Here is a 22,362-nt window from a genome sequence, read left to right on the forward strand (position 1 = left end):
ATTTTATGTTATGATGCATTGATCTTGTTTCTAAATTAACCAAGCAATCATGTTAAACTTTTGAAGAAAGATGTTGTCTGATAAATATAGAAAATATAATCACTACAAAGTGAACAAAATTCAGTTGACTACTGTGACCAACAAAGATTTGCCAAAGAGCAATTCAGATCATGATTTAAATTAAATACAAGTAATATGAAAGTCTGCCTATTGGATCCCAGTTAAGACTTATTTGTCAAATCTGCACATTAATTTTCTCTTAGCCATGTAGAATTGGGGACTAAATACCATCAAGTCATGTAAAAAGGAGCAGGGTATAGCACGCTGCTATTGATCTCTTGAGCTTTCACATGAATTTTACGGGCAATTTTCATACAACAAATGATATTATATAGTGTAATGATAAAGCATTATGAGCACAAATTATATCTCTTACTAGTGGTGCAAAAATCTATTAAGTGTCACATTTCAAAAGAAAATTTATATAAAAAGGTATTATTAATTGTTAAAACAGTATTGGCATTGTATTTATCTGCATTTGATGTATTTAATACACTTAAAAATGCAGACAAGACACACTTCTCACAGAAACAAATGTATTTTTTTCTGCATTTTTCCAGCATTAATACTCTTCAAGTGTATTTTTTATCATCCCAAATACACTTTACCAGGAAAAAGGTATGTTAAAATGCATTTTTAGTTTATTTTAAGTATATTTTCAAATGCATTAAGACACTCTTTTCTTTTGCAAAAAATGTTGAACAAAACTTGAAAATATTTAATATACTAAAGTGTTGTAATAATTAAAGTTTTGTATGAGCATCAAAAACAGTGTCAAATTCATACCAGTGCCTATTTAGTAGCAGTAGGCCTTATATGGTCTACTTGTGGTAGAAATAATGCATTTTGTATAATACAACATACATAAATTAAAAAATATAGCTGCCCATACAGTTCAATACAATGTTCAATTAACTACACTATGCAAAGTTGAAATATGACATCAAGCTTGGAATAATCTTTTCAATAATGAATAATATGCTGTTTTAATTTATAAGTGAAATAGACACTTGCATATAAAAACTGATTTTACATCAAAACTTAATGTTTAATTTGATTTTTAGCTCCACTGGCCAAAGGTCATGTGTCCATCGTGCATCCATGCATAAACTTTTCCTTTAAACATCTTCTCCTAAACTACTGGTCCAATTTCTTAGGAATGTTCCTGGGGTGAACCTCTTTCAAATTTGTTCAAATTATGCCCCTGGGGTCAAATTTGACTCTGCCCTGGGGGTCACAAAATTGAAAATTTGCTTAAATAAGGCCTATTTTGTGAAAACTTTCAAAATCTCCCGTCCATAACCATTATGCCTAGGGCTATCAAATTTGGTATGTAGAGACATCTAATAGTCCTCTACCAAATTTGTTCAAATTATACCCCTGGGGTCAAATTTGACCCTGCCCCGGGGGTCACAAAATTGAACATATGCTTATATAGGGTATATTTTGTGAAAACTTTACAAATCTTCTCGTCCATAACCATTGGGCCTAGGGCTACCAAATTTGGTATGTAGTGGCATCTTATAATCCTCTACCAAGTTTGTTCAAATTATGCCCCTGGGGTCAAGTTTTACCCTGCCCCGAGGGCCACAAAATTGAACATATGCTTATATAAGGCCTATTTTGTGAAAACTTCAAAAAAATTCTTGTCCATAACAATCCGGCCTAGGGCTATCAAATTTGGTATATAGTGACATCTAATAGTCCTCTACCAAATTTGTTCAAAATTAATCCCTAGGGTCAAATTCCCTGCCCCGGGGGTCACAAAATTGAACATATGCTTATATAATGCCTATTTTGTGATAACTTTAAAAAAATCTTGTCCATAACCATAAGGCCTAGGGCTACACAATTTGGTATGTAGAGACATTGTATAGTCCTCTACTTAGTTTGTTCAAATTATGCCCCAGGAGTCAAATTTGACCCTGCCCCGGGGGCCACAAAATCAATTATATGCTTATATAGTGCCTATTTTGTGAAAATTTTAAAACTCTTCTTGTCCTTAACCATAGGGCATAGGGCTACCAAATTTGGTATGTAGTGACATGTTATAGTTCTCTACTAAGTTTGTTCAAATTATGCCCCTTGGGTCAAATTTGACCCTGCCCGGGGTCACAAAACTGAACATACACTTATATGGGGCCTATTTTGTGAAAACTTTAAAAATCTTGTTGTCCATAACCATTGGGCCTAGGGCTACCAAATTTGGTATGTAGTGACATCTAATAAACCTCTACAAAATTTGTTCAAATAATGCCTCTGGGGTCAACTTTGACCCTGCCCCGGGGGGGGGGGGTCACAAAATTGAATAAACGCTTTTAAAGTGCCTATTTTGTGAAATCTTTAAAAATCTTCTTGTCGAAAACCATTTGGACTATGGCTACCAAATTTGGTATGCAGTAACATCTTATAGTCCTCTACCAAGTTTGTTCAAATTATGCCTTATGGGTCAAATTTGATCCTGAACCGCATGTCACAAAATTGAACATTATATACGCTTATATCTTGCTTATTTTGTGAAAACTTAAAAAATATTATTGTCCTTAACTCTAGGACCTAGGGCTACCACATTTTGTATGTAGTGAGATATAGTAGTCCTCTACAAAGTTTTCTCAAATTATGCCCCTGGGGTTAAATTTGACCCAGCCCAGAAGGTCACAAAAGTGTACATGTGCTTAAATAGGGCCTATATTTAAGTATTTGCACATGCAGAGAAATTTGTTTCAGCCTTTTTTCAGCAGTGGAGCGATACAGTGCCATCATGGCCCTCTTGTTTAAATACTCAGAAAATGAAACCGGTTTCATGCTTGCATGAACACAGTTTATAAATGCTGTCAGAATTATAAAATATGTAAGTACTATAAATACAAATGCCAGGGAAAAGTGCTTTTTGTACTAAAAAATTTGAATGAATATTACAATAATACATTCTGAATACTTTAGTATGTAATAAACAGTTTTGTCTGAGAAAATCACTAAATTTTATATATTTATTCAAATTCACATAAATCATATTTCAAAAACACATAATTACTTCAAATCCTTTCACACAATACTGAAAAAATGCACAGTTTCTGATTGTTATTGATTCTTTATTAATTTATACATGTACCATTTTTTAATCTTGATGCATCCTCAATTGTATAATGCTCTGGAGGTCACTGGTGTGATCCCCAGTGTGGGAGCATTCTTAAGAAATCTCCAAGAGACACCCAAGTACTGGTTCTAGGCCCAGGAAACGAACTCAAGAGCATTTCACATACATGTGCGTAGTTAGTACTTTAAATTTAATCGAACTAAAAACGGGTTAAAACTAACAACTGAAACCCTTATTAATACATTTTATTTTGAATCAAGCAAATGTGCAAATTCATTAAAAATAATGAGTAAAATTTAAAAATTCTACTTTAAAGTAATCATGATAATTTAGATCTTCAGAATATTTAATGATGATAATGATACAATTATATATTCCCTAAATGATAAAAATAAAACATGTAATGTTAATTTATGAAAAAGAAACGTTTTTTAATTTTATCAATATCATGGTAATTACAACTAGATACAGGCAATTAGATCAGAAACGTGCATTAATTATATTAATGAACAACCCAGACATTTGTAGTGATTCATGGTCACTATTTGATTAACGTTCTATACATGACCTGTCATAAAAGGTATTTTTAGCCAGTATTACAATCGGCAATGATAGTCTGTATTGCATACATATTCCAACGTCTATTATCGATTCGCTTCCTCAAACTGAACAAATATTTAATGTTTACATCGCGAAACGTAATGCATCCAGTTTCACTTTCGGTTTGGTTGGTTTTGTAAACACCGTAATTTCATCTTAAAAATTGGATGATAGGGTGATTAAATAATAATGGAAAAGTAAATCACTTGGATAATAGGTCAAAATGCAACACAAATGAACGTTAATAGTGCTATTAATATCAAAGTTTCGGTAAAAAGTTTGGCGCTAGTTCAACGCGCATCGTATACAGCCTCATAACAATAGACTGACAACCTTTTGGGTAGTAAAGTAGTAATACAAGGCAATATGGCGACCGTTAGCCACGAGGCCTATCTTACGGAGGAATCCGAGATAGCCGATGTATCACGATCTTACGGAGGAATCCGAGATAGCCGATGTATCACGATTGCCAATGGTATATGGTCTCTAATTACTGTAACGTATTAAACGTTGTGAACTGTTCGACGATCGAACGCAGACTGACTGCTCCCCATAAGAGAAGCGCTTTATATACTAATATATATATATATATGTGTTTCTCTTTGTATCACGTATTCGTACGCCCGCGTGGGATCGACCTTGCTTATTATTTTAATTAAAAAACACATATATGTTTTGCAACATTCTTAGTGTTTACTCTTTAAATTTCAGATTGGTTTATGAATCAAATTTAAAAAAAATGCACATTATAAAACGGTTTTCATAAAGTGATGTCATTTTGATAATGATAAGATGTTTTAATCGGTACAATTTTGGAACATTTGGTTTACTCGTACATTTGTCATTTCTTCATGACAAAAAAGACACATCTTCAATGGCTAGTCGTTGGCAAAAAATTTTACACATGTATTTAGCATCGTTTCCCCTGAGCGAGGCACATACTTATGTTGTGGTATTAACACAATCGCTCGATGCGAATAATGCAAATGTATTTACAAAATTAAGGGTTAAACAAAGGACACAAACGATCGCAATCGTACTTCTGTAAGGCAACAAACAACTTATTATGATTGTAAGGCGCTCTATATCCTGTCATATTTACATATATTATTGTTTTGCTCTAATTTATGGCAATGTGAAGTCTGCAAGTATATTCTACAAACAAAGGGGAAATACATTCAACCCATTGTTCGCTACGTTACTTTAAATATAGAGCATATTTAAATGTCTGTGCTTTTGTAATCTTTTATATCTTTACACATGTATTATTGTTTGGTTTTAATTGAATGCACTTTAAAGTGTACAACAGTTACTACATTCAACAAACAACGTGGGTGTTTATTTAAACGAGCATATTTTTGCTACTTCACTTTGAATACACGGCAAAATAGAGACATTTCCGATAACAGCCATCACGTGTTACATAAAATGTGTTAAATGTGTGGTTCTTTGAAGCTCATTCGCTATACAAAATACGTTTTATATATCAAATGAGACCATATTTGGTAAACTATTTTTAATCAATCGCTTGTTAAATTTCATTAAAAACTTTACAATTATTGAACACTTTAGCAATGTGTACTCTCCTTAGATGTTGTATGCATTTTATGTAAACATACACTTATCGCCTACCACATTTAGAATAATTAATTATGTGTGACGCTATGAAAGGCAGACATTTAAATAGTAATACATATAACATAGAACCTCTTATCACATTTTATAACATATTTGTGGATAACATAACTGCGCTGTTTTCTAGCATGGTACATGTATAACATTTTCTCAGAACGTTACAATGTCGTTTAGAGAAAAAAAATCGCTGAATACACAATTATTTGTCAAAAGCACTTTAAAAATACAAACATACTAATCACAAAAGAGGTGAGACAACAGAAACACAAAGCTTAAAGCAACACTCAAATAGAAAGCCTCAATAAAATGTTATATCGAAATAAACAAGATTCAAGTTGAAATCGAAAATGGTGGACAATGGAGTCTAATATTGACAAAAAGAGATAATAATTATCATTTTGAATTACTGAAAGACAAGTTAATCCCATCTGATTCGATGAAAAAGTAGATCAAAAAATCGTTATTATTACTGTTATGTTTTCAGTATCTAGTTTTGATTTGCATTAAGAAGGCTTTTCTAGAAGTACACTATAATTATAAAAGGTATCTTGACAACCGCAGTCCAGTGTAACTGTAAACAGATGTATTAAGGTCATGCTGCAGAGTAAACAATGTTAAACTCAGTTAATTCTCTCATTTGTTGCTGTCTGTTTATATTATCTCCGGCTGCGAAAAGCCGTGCCACTCAAACACTCACTTTCTTGCGACTGGTCAGTGCTCACTGTTTATCAAGTGCCAGGTTTCACTATGAATGTTCATTATTGCAATATCTTTGGAAAGCCAAGTTCAATGTCAAAAGGTTGTATAAGGGTCAATACTGGTACAGATATTAAAAATGTGTTTTTTATTTATATAATCAGTAGGTGTTAATTTGAGTTTTTGGATAATAATGATATGGGTTTCTCTGTAATAATGTGTTGGCAACCAATGTTTCAAACGGAAAACAAGGGTTATTCTAATTGCATAAAGTCAGTTACAGAATAATTGTTATTTTGGGGGAAAAAAACACACAATCTTATGTTGCCCTATGATTGAGAGAGCCTTGATTGATAAACTAAACTACCCTTCACACTGTTATGTGAAAGCCTGGAAGCTTGTAATAAATCAGTCTTAAACGCTGACTGGTTTCAAAATGTTATACGTTTATGTTTGGAATGTTTTAGAATTACTCAATGTTCTGTAACGTTTGTTTGTTAACGGGATTCATTAATGGTAAGATATTTTATTAAAGTATGGAAAAATCGTAAGCTGCATATAAAACAGATGAACGCAACGGTACACTCAATAGTAATAGCAGTATTGTACACTCACTTTTAACATGTATCGCATTTACTGGAACCTTTCAATAAATAAAAAAAATGCATTTTTTGTTTTATTGTGAATTTTATTGTGGTTTTTGTTAAAAAAAGAAACAAAACTACAATATGATCTGTATGTATTATTTTTATTGTTTCGGCGACGACGGGCCTAAAAATATAATTTCATTTATTTTAGAAAGCTAAACATGATAGGAGGCGATCTTCAGAAAATGCATCAATAATGTGTTTTGAATAAATAGGATTTTCATTATAACATTCTTCACGCCTACTGTGAAAAAACATAACAATCTTCAAGCATTACCATTAACCATTCGGATATTCGTACTGGTAACATTATCGTTTGATAATCAAAGAAAGAGAATACTGGGATGCCGGCAATGTTCTTTACCGACAATATCGCCCTTGTTTTTGCCACACGTCAATCTAATTAGCAAGAAATTCTACACTTATGTTAGAATGAATCACGTTAGAAAAAGGACATATCAAGCGTCAGTAAACACATAACATAGTTAAACAAATTAATATCAGATACTGCAATATTGTATGCATTTGTTGAATCTTAGTTTAACTTGTTATTGTTATATTTTCTTGTGGCATCTTGTATGTGTCTTAAGAGCGCAGAAATTTGGTTTGAAAAAACAGCGATGTTGCGTTTAAATATAACAATCAAGGGTGAATAGGTCGAATATCATTTTCTTGGTGTAGTGTTTCGCACCATGCTGATTTGTCCCCAGAAAATGTACACTAAAGTTAAAATCTGTTTGATCGGGGATAACCATGCAGCAGCATCAACTGTCTGATTTTTACCCATGCGCTGTTGGTCAATAAAAAAAGTACTAAACGCAAGCACATATTTCGTTTGTCAAACTGTTTTAAGGATTTAAATCATCCAAACTTGTTTAAATATATGCCTTATAGTTCACCAACTATGATGCTGAACATACGAATATTATTTTAAAGCAGAACCAATGTACATAAATTGATGTTTATCAAGTTAAGTATACATAACAAAACGTAGTAATACACTTTTCTCGGCTCGACACACATTGAATTCTAAAATTTAATCGAGTTCAATATCAGTATCGAGTGATGGATCGACTATCGTTCTCGCTTACGCATTTCTGTGCATAACATTAATTAAACTTTCCTGGAAACGAGTGATTTATTACACCAAACACCACCAAACTAAACCTTGAGGTTCTAATTCTCCGCATGAATAACATTCATAACTAAGAGACATCCGAATGTGATATTTTAATTTGGCACGTATTATAGATTGATCATTTAATTTTAACAAAACATTATACTATAAAAATTAATAGAATACTACTTATACAACTTCGTTTAATAGGCAGTCGGGCCATGTGTGCAAAATATATGCAAGCTTAACAGGTTCTTTTGAGAGTATTTAAAGCCACCATCACTCTGAAACACTTGTCTTGTTTACGAAACATAACATATTTGGAGTGGGAATGTTTGAAAATAATATTAAAGGGAATTATAGGAATTTATAGGCATTGAACGTATTGTGATTCTTGGAAATTCGTCATTACAGTTTTAAATCAATTAATTGATGATTGATTAATGATAACATCGGAAGTGAAGAGTTCCAGTGTAAAACAATAATAACACGTAAAAAGAAAAAAAAAAGAAAAGATAGTTGTTTCACTATATGCGCTCGAACCAATGACCTTTAGATTAAAATGCTTTCACCTGAACCACCTGACCAAGCGGACGTCATTTCATGTCGTGATACAAAAAATAACTAAAACAACAGACACACTACACATTATTACATCGTTTTGCGTCATTATTGCTATATTAATGCATTAATGCATTCACTAAATTCAATTATGTGCATTTTTGATAATTGAAACTGGTACAAATTTACTGCGAATGTAGCTGGTTCCTGGTCGGTGTCATGAAATCAAACAGAAGATTGTCTATATTGAACCAAAGACCTATAAAATGCATTCTATAGGTCTTTGATTGAACGTCATGTTTTTTTCATGGAGCAAGTTTAGTTATGTGTATATCAATAAAAGCAGGAACTAGGGTCGGTTCCGATTACATTTATATGAGCTTAGCTCTGGGAAAACGGGGTATAATGCCTGTGCGAAAACTGTCGTCAAAGACATTTTCCGCCTAAACTAGATTTCTGCTAAGAAGTGACTTTCTTTAAACGAAAAATATCATAAAAGTGATGTTCTTGTTGTTTGTGAGTTTGTGTGCGTTTTTTCTTTGGCTATTGTCGTGACGTGTTGTTTATTGTATAATTGTCACTTGTCGTAACTGACGTTTTGTAGAACATTCAAGTTGATGTAAGTTTATTTTATTGTGAAGTAATAAATTAAATCCACCTAAACTGACAAGATATTTTACCAAAAATAGCAATGATGTTTATCTCTACAATATAGTCCGTTGATGATCATTTTGGAATGAGATTCATCAATCGGATTGAATTATCAAGAAACAGTCAATGTTTGCCGCCGGGGCAATATTGGTTTATGCCTTCAACTTATGATAACATAAATTGCGAAACTAACTCAGAAAATCAAATAAAACCAAATATTTACATTTAATTCGCTTATCGAAATGAAAAGTCAATACTGCACGGAAAATGCATATCGTCTACCGAGTAACTCATACTGTTGTGTATGAGTACAGTGTGACAAGTTCGATCTTATTGAGTAAAGGCTGAATGCGCAGATATGCGGATACATTCTACTTGATTTCCGAAATGACGTCACGCTATTGCTCTTGACAGTTGTATCGATATGAGAAGTGTTAATTTGTGTTAATTGAATAGAAAACTGTATTCCAAGACTCCCGTGGAAACAAACGCAGTAAGTAAGTACAATACAGCATCAGAACTAACCGATTGATGTCAAAGCTTGTCGACATATGCCTTCCGCATAGTGCGCGACTTTCAAATAGAAGTAACCAACGACGACGAGTGTTAGCGGTAAATTTTATAGGCAGACCATATGCACATATATTCTGAAACGAAGGCGACACATTATTTGTGTTTATCGTAAAAGATAATTAGGTAGTATGATTTATGTACATGGTGTTGGTCGTTTTCGATCCATAACCGATGACAATTCATGAGTGATTTAAACAATAAATATCTCTAAAACTGTTCCCACCGATTCCTTACATTTACAAATTACGAATTGTGCGGTTATAACGTCATGTCTCAATAAAAAAAAGTAATTGTTAATTTACAATGATCAGTGAGTGTTTGAAACAGTAAATTACGAGTTGTAAATAACTGATATTATCCTATGAACGACATGAATGCAGAATATTTAGCAATACATTAATGCATGCAGAAGCAGAATAATGTGAATACATGAATAAACCCCGTGTAACATTTTACTTTATGAGATCAATTCAATTAAATTAATAAGAAAACTTTTACTTCCCAAACTGAAGTTAGTTAATACTTGACAAACGTTATGCTTAATATAGTTAACCATGTGTGTAAATGTAAATTAAATTGGGAATGGTGCAATATAAAAAAATAAGAAGAACATTTGACTTATAATTAATAACATTCCTGATATATCAACACTCTACGAAGTATTAAATGTAGTATTCTGTGTAAACACTTTCCCATTATGTCTGATCAAAAATAACACAACTACGAAAGTAATTAAAAAATAATCAATAAACATACAAAATGTCTCTAAAGACACTATCGGACTGAAGCAAAATTGATATGCATGTGTTTATTAGCGATTAAGTCGATGTAATCGTACGACATAAAGAAAGCAATTGCACATAATTTGTATAGAGCTGATCTTATGTTTAGAAGAGAAATTAGCATTTTCAACGGAATATGAATATAACATGAAGACTCTTCTTCTAGCTTGCATATTACTGCGAGTGTATAATTGAAAAAGAATTAAAAACTCGTTGAATCATTTGTATAATAAGTAAATCAGTGTAACAAGGTTGTGGTGCTTTTGATTCATCGCTACAAATGCGTTTGTATTCAATAAATTTAATATTTTCAACAAAATATTCACATCAATTTGAGATTTGTCCATCATTTTATTTATTAATCTCTACCAGACGAATATAAATTGATAAATATATGGGTGTTCGTAGAACACAACACATGACACACATACTCTCATAAGCACATTATTCAATGATAAATGAAATAAAAATTAGTAAAGCTGTATTTTCGTGCTTAAATATCGTTGTAAGTAATGAGCAACATCGAGTCTTTCATACAATAGTAATGACTGGCGATGCTTTTTTATTACAAAGGCATATACTTGACTATGCGATCTATGCGTACCAAGCGTTTTTAAATCATTAGCAATCATAGTCGACTCGACTTTGCAGCATTACTGGGTAATTAAAATCACACTTGGCATTTAAGAAAATAAACGTCAAGAACCCTGCATGTTTTTCTCCATTGGTTATTCTCTATCCACCGATCAATGCGCCAATTTTGTGGTATTAGTGAAATTCCCTAGCATGTGTGGAAACGTTTCTTCCGTGCCTGATGAACAAAGGTCCTATGGTCATAAATCATGTTATTGTAAATAATGCCCTATTTAGCATGGCTTCAAGAATTGGCACTCATCAGCTGGCAACTGGACAAACACACAATCGTTTATTTGGAAGAGTTAGTTTCATGTGTTGTAGAACTCTACTGAATTCGTGCAGTATTTAGATTTCAACATACACTCTTGCTCAAGTCACGGCAAAAAAATGCAATGAATCAATTAAATAATAATAATTTGAAAGCCTAGGAAACATAGCAATCATGTCACTAATGAATCAGTCGATCGATCTATCAGCGTGTTCTTTCTAACCTGTTAACACGTACAAATGTTGCTGAAGATTTCATTAAAAATACATTAATATGAAAAACTATTAAAACAACTCAATGGCCATATACTATATATTGATGTCGCTGATGCGGTAATCCAATAATTGCACGTCGCATATACTTTTCCAGTTATGTGAAACAGCGACACGTATGTTCCCTGAACGTCATCGCTAATTACGTAATTTCTAGCAACAAGATTCCAAAGACTGTAATTGTGTTTAATGATGCAGTAAAGCCTCCCATTACTACCGGAACGTCAAGGAAATAGTACGTTCTCGAAGTCCCTGGTGAAGGCAAACTGATCGCAGATTAATACGAAGATTGTTGTCAATAAAAAGAAACACGTGGTTGTGAAGAAATGCAATGTGGTCACTGTGCTCTTTGGCACTATATTTTGGTGTTTGTGCTGTTATTTTCTCGAAACGTTGTGTTGTAATTACGAATCTACCAATACGTGTTGTTTAATGTTCGATATTTTTCATTAAGCTTTGTAAAACTATTCAAAACTGAATGCGATAAGAACTTCCTAATTTGAAATGCATGAAATTTTTCAATTAGAAATCTGAAAAAACAGTCATGGTTAAAACAAGTTTTATTTTACAATATACCTTGCGTATCGAGAAACATGAATAGTACACACACGGAATACATGACACCCATGTATCATACCAATTCAACAAAATATAATAAAAAGACCGATATAATGTCAACATAATTTTAGAGCTTGTTTTTAAAATGTTTTTACACAATTTGCAAATACATCATAATCGTATTGAGGAATAGTTTTACTGCTTATACTCTTTCAAAGTAAATTTACTTGTGAATACATTTTACACCGGATTTGATACAAAAATAGAGAATAATATTACTAAATCACAGTCTGAGATCTTCATTCGATGCGGTTCGAGGGGTGAACGAAAATTCCGTCGTGAGCGGGCTGTCACAACGCTGGTCCTGACCGGGCTCGCCATAGGCCTGGGACTTCTGACGTCGAAAGGAGCTCCGAAACCGCTGAATGTCCTCCGATGAACATTGAGTGTACTCGTAGGTGAAGCCACCAAATATACCTCCGATCAAGGGTCCCACCCAAAACACCTTTCAGAGAAAAAAAATATTTGTTTGCTTACATAACTGAAGCATCTTCGATTAAAGTAGAGCAAAGTGAGGCTGATTATTATAAATGTATGTTTATATTGTGCAAATGTGGATTTTTGGTTCCTCGTTTATGGGATCATTAAAATGATAAGCATGAACATGGTAATCATTATCATCATTATGTCGTTACCGTCGTTGTCGGCAATATCATAATGATAATTAACCGGAGCTATACTTATTCATACTAACCCAATGATCCTTCCATTGTTTCGTTATTACTGCGGGACCGAACGAGCGTGCTGGATTCATTCCACATCCCGTATAGTCGAACTGAAAATGCGAGCATGAATTATAAAAGTTAAATCAATTGAAAAAGTATGAACATTTTAATTGCTAGTTTGATAGAAATAAACTGAAAGGAAATGCTACATTAAGTGCATTTTTAACATATTTTTCATTCAAGAACGTTTTTGCATTAGTTAATAGGTTCGTTTAAATGAATGTAAATGTCCAATCGTTAAATAAAGCGACGCCCAGGGTTACAATTTTTTACTCTTTAATAAAAACGTGCAATGTTGTAGCAATATAATGAAATTCATCACAATGCCATGGAAACTCTTTTGTGAAAGCCTTTGCTCTGCGGGAGAAAAAGCAAGATGAAATATTGATATAATGATAGCTAAGACAACCCGAACCTTCCAGCCATTTCAAATGAGAAAATATGACAGAATAGCTATAGTTAATTTCGTAAACGCGATGTTTCGTCAATACTAGCCCGAGACGTTCAATTACAGATTACAGAGCATCAACACTATTTGTTTGCACAAGGGAATGGAGGAGGGCTAGGGTTTGTGACTGGCAATAAAAGCAAGCAGTAAGAAAAAATTACACTTTTCTGGAATGGGCGCCTGTTGTATACGAGCTTTAGAAGTAATCGACAAATCATGGTTGTAACATTTGTATCATCGCATCTGACAATTATGTAACAAATCGGTTAAATAAAATTGAACATATGTATTCGATATTGTCACCACGTATAAGGTATAATTAAGACGTCGTTGAAGACAAGGGTTGTATTGTATTTTTGTTATAAACGTTGTTATTATGCAGACAACACTAGCAAATCGCTTGAAATAATGACGAAAATAATGAAACTAATAAAAATACTTTGTTATGTTATACATACCGCAAATAAATGTCCCAAAACCACCGACAAGCCGACCGAAAGTGACCTAGAGCCCATGTCAACACGTTTAGGTTCCAAATTAGCGAAATATGTGAATACTAGAACAAACGTCACCATGAACTCCACAGCAAAAGCCTGTGCCGGCTTCACGTCATCTTTAATAAACGTCACACCTAAACCACCATGGTACTTATTAGGTGTGGCACCGTACAATATTCCTGCACCAGCTATTGCCCCTAGGCCTTGAGCAAGGATATAGCACACCGTCCTTGCAACTCCGATTTTGCCCGTTGCGAGCAAAGCCATTGTGATCGCAGGATTCATATGGGCGCCACTGATATGACCCACGCATTGCATCAACGTGGCCTCGGCAAGACCAAAGGTCAAGGCCACCTTCAGAAACGTATCATTCGATGGTTGGCGAATGTGTGTCAGCGAGCCACATCCTATGAAAACATAGATCAGTGTTACCAAGAACTCGCAGCGAACCGATTTCCAAAACGAAAAGGTCACCAGTTCCTCTTTAAGAGCTTTTAGTCTAGTTTTTATTGACATTGTTTCCCGCTCGTTACGGTTTATGGGTTGTATATCCTGCCATTTTGTTGTCGTGCTGAAACAAAAAACAACGATGCAAAACAGAGAGAACGGTAGGATAATATTGACTGTATGTTACGTACGCTTCCGTCATAATCGATGCATTACTTACAAACTAGCAAAATTCACTTAAATCTGTTATACATAGATGTTTATGTAAACGGCTCTTGTGTAGTGTTGAAATGCAAGTTAGTTAAGCAAATAAATATATACATTTAATTCATTTTTGTTTTTACAGAAAATATGTCAGGTTTTCATATTATAGAAATAATCACATAAAAAATGAGTGATATTTTTATATGATTTGAATACTTAAGTATATAACACACTAAAACAAACCATGATGAACTTTGATACATACAAAGTTAACAATTTGACGATTTGAAGAGTAACTTTAAACTAATATGTGTGTATGTAACATATCTTCGAGCACGGCTGTACGAGGTTGCGTACAGTTTTATGCAGTTCCAGTTAGTTTAGATTAAACATATTTTATATCAAGAAAAGTCTTATATATTTCTTCTCCGTACATAGCTTTTGCAGGATTGTAACTTTACGGTTTTAAGGGTGGTAGTCATTTTTGAGTAAACATACAATAAGGCATTTAAAACAGAAGAAGGAAAGTTGTAATATAGAAGGAAAAAGTTTAAATATAAAAAACAATCTGAAATACAATTAGAAGTAACGAAAAAAGACAGTTCCAGGTGATAAAGCCAACGCATAAAAGCTTTAAAATACTAATAGTATATTCAAAGATGCGTAGAAATACATAAAATCATGAGCACTTTTTTCAATTAAAACAAATAAAAGAATCGGATTTCTAAACCGCGTATCACAATTTTGACCACGCGGTTGTTTTTGTAAAGCTCTACTAGTAGCGCTAAATTATTGACCAACGCATCCGCTTAATAGTAATTCACCTCTGCAATTGACAATCTAACATCAATTGATTAATATTGCGTTTTACCTTATCGACCGAGCTGTAGATTTTTTCTTTGTATTTAAATAATAGGTCGACATTGAAAGTCAGATTAATAGTAACTTGTATTTTGGTAAACACTAGTCGAGTATTAATACCCAAGTGATCAATGTTCAGTTGATATATGTGTTTACTGATAACAAACATATACTTTAAAGCATTTTTAATTTGGATCTACAATTTAGCCGTCAGTATTTGTAATTGTTCTACACACAGCAGTGCTAAATTTTATATGAATAAATCTTACGTAGCAAATAAATAAAGCAAAACTAATGCGCAGTTTACGACACAAGTTGTTTTCATACCTTCTGTGCCCTCACACTAGCATCCAGTAAAATTTTCAAATGATGACCCCAACAACAACGTAAAAACACGACACAATGCCTACATCACAGAACCCCGATAAGACATTTACTGACAAATATTAAATGATAGTTTTCCGATTGCCGCTTTCCACTTTGCCTCGGCAATGCGGTGCGTCTTAACCAGTAATAAACGCTAAATAGATCACCCATCGCACCAATCGGGTTCATTTTGTTCGTAACAAACCAGTGGGGACTTATACAATTATGGGCTTCCATTACCAGCTAAGTGTATACATGATACAATACAAGAAAGGTGACAGAAAGCAATTAAAAACTCGAACTTGATGACACCAATCGATTGATTTGCTTTGCTGTTCACCTAGCAAAGTACAGTACAGTTATGTTTCTACTTACCTTTTTTTTTAAACATATCGTCGCCAAGAAATGCATTATTGTATAGTTTGCTTACACTATCTTTCCAAAATATTCTTACTTTACAGTGACAACATGTCAAAAATCTTATTCAAATCGAGTAGACAATAAGGTAGATCTAAAAAGGCCACGATGAATTTAATACATTAAATTATTTTGTAGTTTAATGCCTTCTGACATAACAAAGTTATCGATGTTGAACAATGGCCTAAGCTTTAATCATGTGGTTATGTTTACTGTTGCTCTGAAGGTTTGTGATGTTCTGTTCAAGCAATCGTTCCTTTGTGTTAAAGTGAGATTATACGATTTTTATATGTGTTAAATTGTAATATATTGATAAAAATATGTTACAATAACACACAATAGGCAAGAAAAATTATACATTGAAGACGAATTTCATAAAATGCAGCAAAGACAAATTAGCGCCCGAGCCGATTGTGACGAATATATTTCGTACATATTTTCCTACAATTACCGAAACATTCGTCTTTTTATTAGGATCGGAGTTAGTGTTCGTGTGTCGTATGAATAGATATCTTTGCAGGAAATTAAAATAATCCGTAAAACTCATTTCGATTTACATCGTTGTTGCATGATATACATTCTGGCGAACTGGACTTCACAGACATTTTTTATTTCAGAATTAAATATCTGGCTTATTTCGCATTTTCGACGCATGTTCTTCTTCATTTTTATTTTTATTTATATTGAATTATTTGTATAATAAGTTGTTTAAACATTTTATATAAATTCATACATATTTGACAAAGCCGTGAATACTCTCTTTAATTAAAATACGAGCGGAAAATAGGAACAATTCCTATCAGGTGTACTATTGTTTTATTAGTCTTATATTCGCAATGCTACCCACACATGTCTCACTTAATACTGCTATTACTAAAATAGAACAGGTGTATTATTTAAAGGAAAGTCAATCTCTGTTTAACTACAGTATATGTTTTTATACTTAACATAGCAAGTACCTCACCATTATCAACTGTGTATGCGTATACATACTGCTTCGGAAACGTTCTTTTTTAACCATTTATGCCTAGCGTCTAGAAAAAGGTCTTGGCAAACAGCGAAGAACCAGATGAAACGCCATATAATGCGGTGTCTCATCCGGGTCTGCGCTGTTTGCTTCAAGGAATTTCTGAAACAAATATTCTAAATGTAGAAATAAATTTACTAGACATCCCTAATTTTGGAAATAAATTGATCCAATTTACAAGGATGGGATAATCCACTAGGCATAAATGGGTTAATTAGAACAATTCTAGTGCAGATTTTGTTTTAACAATTAATCGCGTTATTTATATATCGCATGGTTATTTATAAATCGAATCTAACGAGACTGTACGATATGTGATTTGTTCCTTGGTTACGAATAAACCTTACCGTAGAAAATTATAACAAATGGGCAATAATATGCTTCATTAAAAGGGATAAATGTACGTCAAAGTAAGTGACCTATACAATGATCTTCCACAATAGCATGCGCAGTTTCAATTAGATATCTGTAGTAGTTGTAGAAATCAGTATAAGCAGATATTACACAGCCGATCGTATTCTTTTTACAGCTTGATTGGACTATTTGAGCCTCGTACTGGGAAAACTGGGCTTAATGCATGTGCGTTAAGTGTCGTCTCAAATTAGCCTTGGCAGTCCGCACAAGCTCATCTGGGACGAATTTTTCCGCCCAAACTGGATACTCGCCAAGAAGAGATTTTCTTCAAAAGAAAGATACCATACAAGCGCACATTGTCGATTCGGATTAGCCTGTGTGGTCTAGAAGGCTGATTTGAGACGACACTTTTCTCGCATGCATTTAGACCAGGTTATTTTCGAATGCTGCATATTTTGTAAATGGTTGAGAATAAAACTGATAGCCACGCTGTGTATATACAACACTGCGCAGTTTGTTAGACTGTGAATACAAATTGTAGTTGATCTGGTTTCCTTGACATAAAAAGGCATTTTCAATTCTCAGACAAGTTGTAGTAGATCTTTGATTGAATTGCTCTTCGTATCGTTAAACGAGGAAAGCATGGGCGAATGAGAAATGTCCTTTGTCTGTTTCGCAAGAATTAAAAATCAAAAACAAAAACACACCACTTTCCAATTAACACCGCTAAAACACATTTACAATCCATAACATTAACACACCATCATTATGGTTCCTAAATTGTATACTGCCGTTAAAACAAACAATAAATGTGTGTTTCATAAACACACGTGCAAATGATGTTTTTCTCGACGAGACGGTACACTTTATTTATCCAAGAAATCCATTGCATTCAATGTGAGGTTGTGTGATACGGATTGATAACGAATTATCATAAGCAATAACAATGTATCAACAAATTTTAACAAGGTACATATAGGTTCTTGCTAGACAAAACGGTAAAATCTTCCTAACGACGGACATAAAAAAGATTACATGTATCTCGCATCTAAATGTCCAGAGATTGAAAATGCACGCTCATAATTAAGCTAAGCGGAAGAAATAATACTAATGATACCGTTTCCATTGTGAAGGACTTTTTTCAAGCAATTAAATAGTTCTTTTAGTCGTCGTTTTGTTCGCGCAGAAATACTTGGTTGCCAAGGAAACCTTGGCGAGATTCTAGACTGATTGTCTTCCTTTTGAAAGAACGATTATCAATTGAGCAAGATACTGACAACAAACCAGTTGATACAATTGGATTTATCTAAGTGGAATATCTATGTGGGATCTATAAGAACTGAACCGATGGCAATGCGCTGAAGGCACTTAAGTTGTTCGCTATTGCATAATTTAAGACGCAACTCATTTTTCAAAGTTAATCGCAAGTTTAAAATGAACACACGCCATTCAAATGTACGTGTGTCATAACGCACGGGTCGAGATGTGTGTGCACTTTTCATCATCCTATTTATTTTATAAAGATAACTTAGACAAAATAACAACAACATGGCCCTTTTTGGACGTTCTGAAAGCATTGAAAGTATGCTAAAAATGGTAATGAGAACTGAATATAAAGAAAATTTGCATTCACCATCATATTAAATAAATCTTGTTGGAATATCGAATACCTATCTCACTAAGAAAATAATTTCATGATGAAAATTCCCTGTACAAAACTTTTGATTTTTGACATCATATACAAATTCAAAATATACAATAAGATAATTGATGAAAATAAATGAAACATAAATCTGTGAGCAATACTTTTTACTCACGAATTAGGTAGTCATAAAGACAGCCCTGTTGACCCGTACTTTGTTGTTTATGCATTACTTGTTACCCTAGCAGTTCACACGGTGTCAACAACTCTGACCTAAACAAAGGTATAGAGCACTTAGTAATGCGCTTTTTCGGCGTGAATATTTTCGAATATTGCATAGTCTGATTCGAGATAAAACCTCTGAACTTTGGCTACATCACCGTGTCTGTGCTCAGCGCAAAGGATGTAGCACTGTCGAGTTTAAGGAATTCCGGAGTACTCTCTGTATGTTCAAACGACACAAATTGGGGCCCAGTTACAATTACGCGATAAAACCCATCTCGCAGAATTTTAGGGTCAGTACTCGTTCACTAAATCGTCCGGTGAATATATAATTGACTATCGATAAACACAGTTTTGCTTTCAAGATGAGAAAACAAACATTACCGAAACAGTATAGCATCACGATAAGAGGAAAATCGTTTAATTATCAAACCACAATGTTTGCCGTACTCGGTAAGCACGACTGGAAATCGTTCCTGAACGCCTTGATAGGCTGCCCTTATTTACAAGTTTGCTATTTTGAAATCAATTTTGTATCGAAAAGCATTGTTCTACAATTTGCCATTTAAAATTCGCAATGAGATTTTTAATGACCCTCGTCATGCGAAAATGTGTCTTATTCCATATGCGCCCATCATTTATATAGCCCATTCTGCTTGCGCATCTCTCAGTCTGATCAGGAGATACATAATGATGCCATAACACATTGCGTGATGTTTATAACGAACAGCATCGCCTCTGACCAGACTGCGCAAATGCACATGTTGGGTTTAAGATACGCTGGCTGAAACGCACAAGACACATTTTCGCATGACGCGGCTAGGCAAGTGTGATTTAAATGTGTCGAAAGAAAACTGCGTTTAAATCAACTATTAACATACGATATATTTCGATAGTGAAAAAATATACTCATAATAAGGCATGTGAGAACACATATGATGTGCACGTGCGTAGTATATTTTTTATCTACTTACACTAATTTGTGGTTTGACAATGATAACACACAATTCATGCGGTAATAAGCGACTTACAAATAAAAAAAAACACAAGAGCTTAACTTTTGTTTTCAGTTTATTTATTTAGAAACGAAAATTGCATCATTTATTTTAAAGTCAGCATTTACGCCGACGGTTTAAGCGATTATGAAGCATTTTTGTTGTTGTCTCTCTTATCCCTGAAGTTATTGTTGAACTTATGTTCAACATTTTATCAAATTGAGAATATTTATAACAAGCGTAACCTTATACTATTGCGTTGTTTTCCCGAATCTATTAATAGCCTCAGATTATGAATGACCTGTACTACATCATAAAGACGCAGCAGATAGTGGACTATTTAATCATTGATAAATAATTTCTGCCGCGACACGTATAATACAAACATTGTTTATTGATTCTTTTCTATATAAGTTCCGTTCAAAATATTGCATTTAACACGATATTCACATAATGTTTCCATTTGTGAATGAATATAGTTGAAGAACTCAAACCTCTTGCATAAATTATACAACTCTTTCTCGCGCGGATACGGCAGGTGTGGCGAGTAGTAGACTGTCCGTAGATAAGCCGAACTGACTTGAAATTTAAGTAACAACATTAGCTGTTCGCTACGCGAACAACTAAAAACTAAACCGATGTTCATATTAACATTAATTTGAGGTATATTAAATTCTCCTAGACCTCGATCAAGCTAAATATATATACAAGTAAATAAAGATCGATCTTGAAATTAATGTCCGGCATGTATACTTCACCGAAGTCCAATATGAAATGTCTATAACACTAAAATGACGACCGTAGTTCCACAGTTTCATTGTAAACACATATAATATAATTCATAGTACAAGCAAGCTGAAACATTTTCAGTTATATAAGTTGAAATCTGCTTTCTTATCATAATACATGTAGCTAGTATTGCCAGGATAAAGCGTACTTCATACCTTAATTGTATGCACATAATCATAGTTTTGAATAGTTTAGATAAAAAAATAAATTGTCCCCTCTACCACCTTGCAATAACATACACATGAGGGCTAATGTTTGTTTCCCAAACCAATTTAGATAGTTTAGAACAAGTCATAAAAGAGCCGCGGGCATAAAGAGAAAGCAAAAATAACGAGACTGCAATCACAACAAATTTCCGAAATTAGGGATGTCTAGTATACTTATTTCTATATTTAGAATATTTCTTACAGAAATTCCTATAAGCAAACAGCGTAGACCCGGATGAGACGCCGCATCATGCGGCGTCTCATCTGGGTCTTCGCTTTTTGCAAAGTCCTTTTTTCAGGAAGCTAGGCATAAATGGGTTAATATAATAATAACATCGGTACAGATAAGAAAACATCTGAAAACCCCAATAATATGCGTAAACGTCGGTGATAAATTCTGATATGTTTTTTGCAGCTGAATCAAACATGCTTTTGAAACTATTAAGAATATATCAAACATCAGAGATGTTTCTGGTATAAGGCAAAAATCGATATTCAGTGAGCATCAGCTGTTTTCAGTACCATTTCAGCCTATGTGGTACAGTGCTAAGATTCCAATTAAGCATAATTATAGTACAGTTGTTTATTTTACTCCTGCATTGAAATGTAGTATCCGTTTTTATCAGCCTCGTCATTGGAAAATAAGCGGTAAAATATACATCCTGACGGCAGAGAACTAATAATGGACTTCATTTCTATGTCATTAGACTAACGAGCTGTGAAATCGACATAAAATGGACGGAGGCAGTTTTCCGGAATGTCATTTTCAGTGCGAAAACATCCCCAATGATTTGCTAAAACTTATTATCTTGACAATAAACAAGGCGTTACAAATCTATAATTTTTCACGTCTCAGCGATGGATATATGATTCGCGTTCTATGAAAACTGGGCTTTTGCATGATCGTAAAGCGTCTTCCCAACAGGAGGGAATCCCGTATTTTATATAT

The 22,362-nt window shown here is 33.7% G+C and overlaps 1 protein-coding gene across 1 annotated transcript in view; it reads right to left on the reverse strand.

Annotated features, from left to right (window-relative positions):
* Nucleotides 1-11,269: 11,269 nt before the first annotated feature.
* The window catches only part of LOC127845955 (aquaporin-4-like), a 170,391-nt gene continuing 159,298 nt past the window's right edge, over nt 11,270-22,362 (reverse strand). The window contains exons 3-4 of the mRNA XM_052377133.1: nt 12,433-12,658; nt 11,270-11,324 (exon numbers count right to left, since the gene is read on the reverse strand). Coding sequence (XP_052233093.1) covers nt 12,437-12,658 — 222 coding nt within the window. The 3' untranslated portion in view covers nt 11,270-11,324; nt 12,433-12,436. The remainder of the gene's footprint in view (nt 11,325-12,432; nt 12,659-22,362) is intronic.

The sequence above is a fragment of the Dreissena polymorpha genome, chromosome 9 (genome assembly GCF_020536995.1).
Source record: "Dreissena polymorpha isolate Duluth1 chromosome 9, UMN_Dpol_1.0, whole genome shotgun sequence".
NCBI lineage: Eukaryota > Metazoa > Mollusca > Bivalvia > Myida > Dreissenidae > Dreissena > Dreissena polymorpha.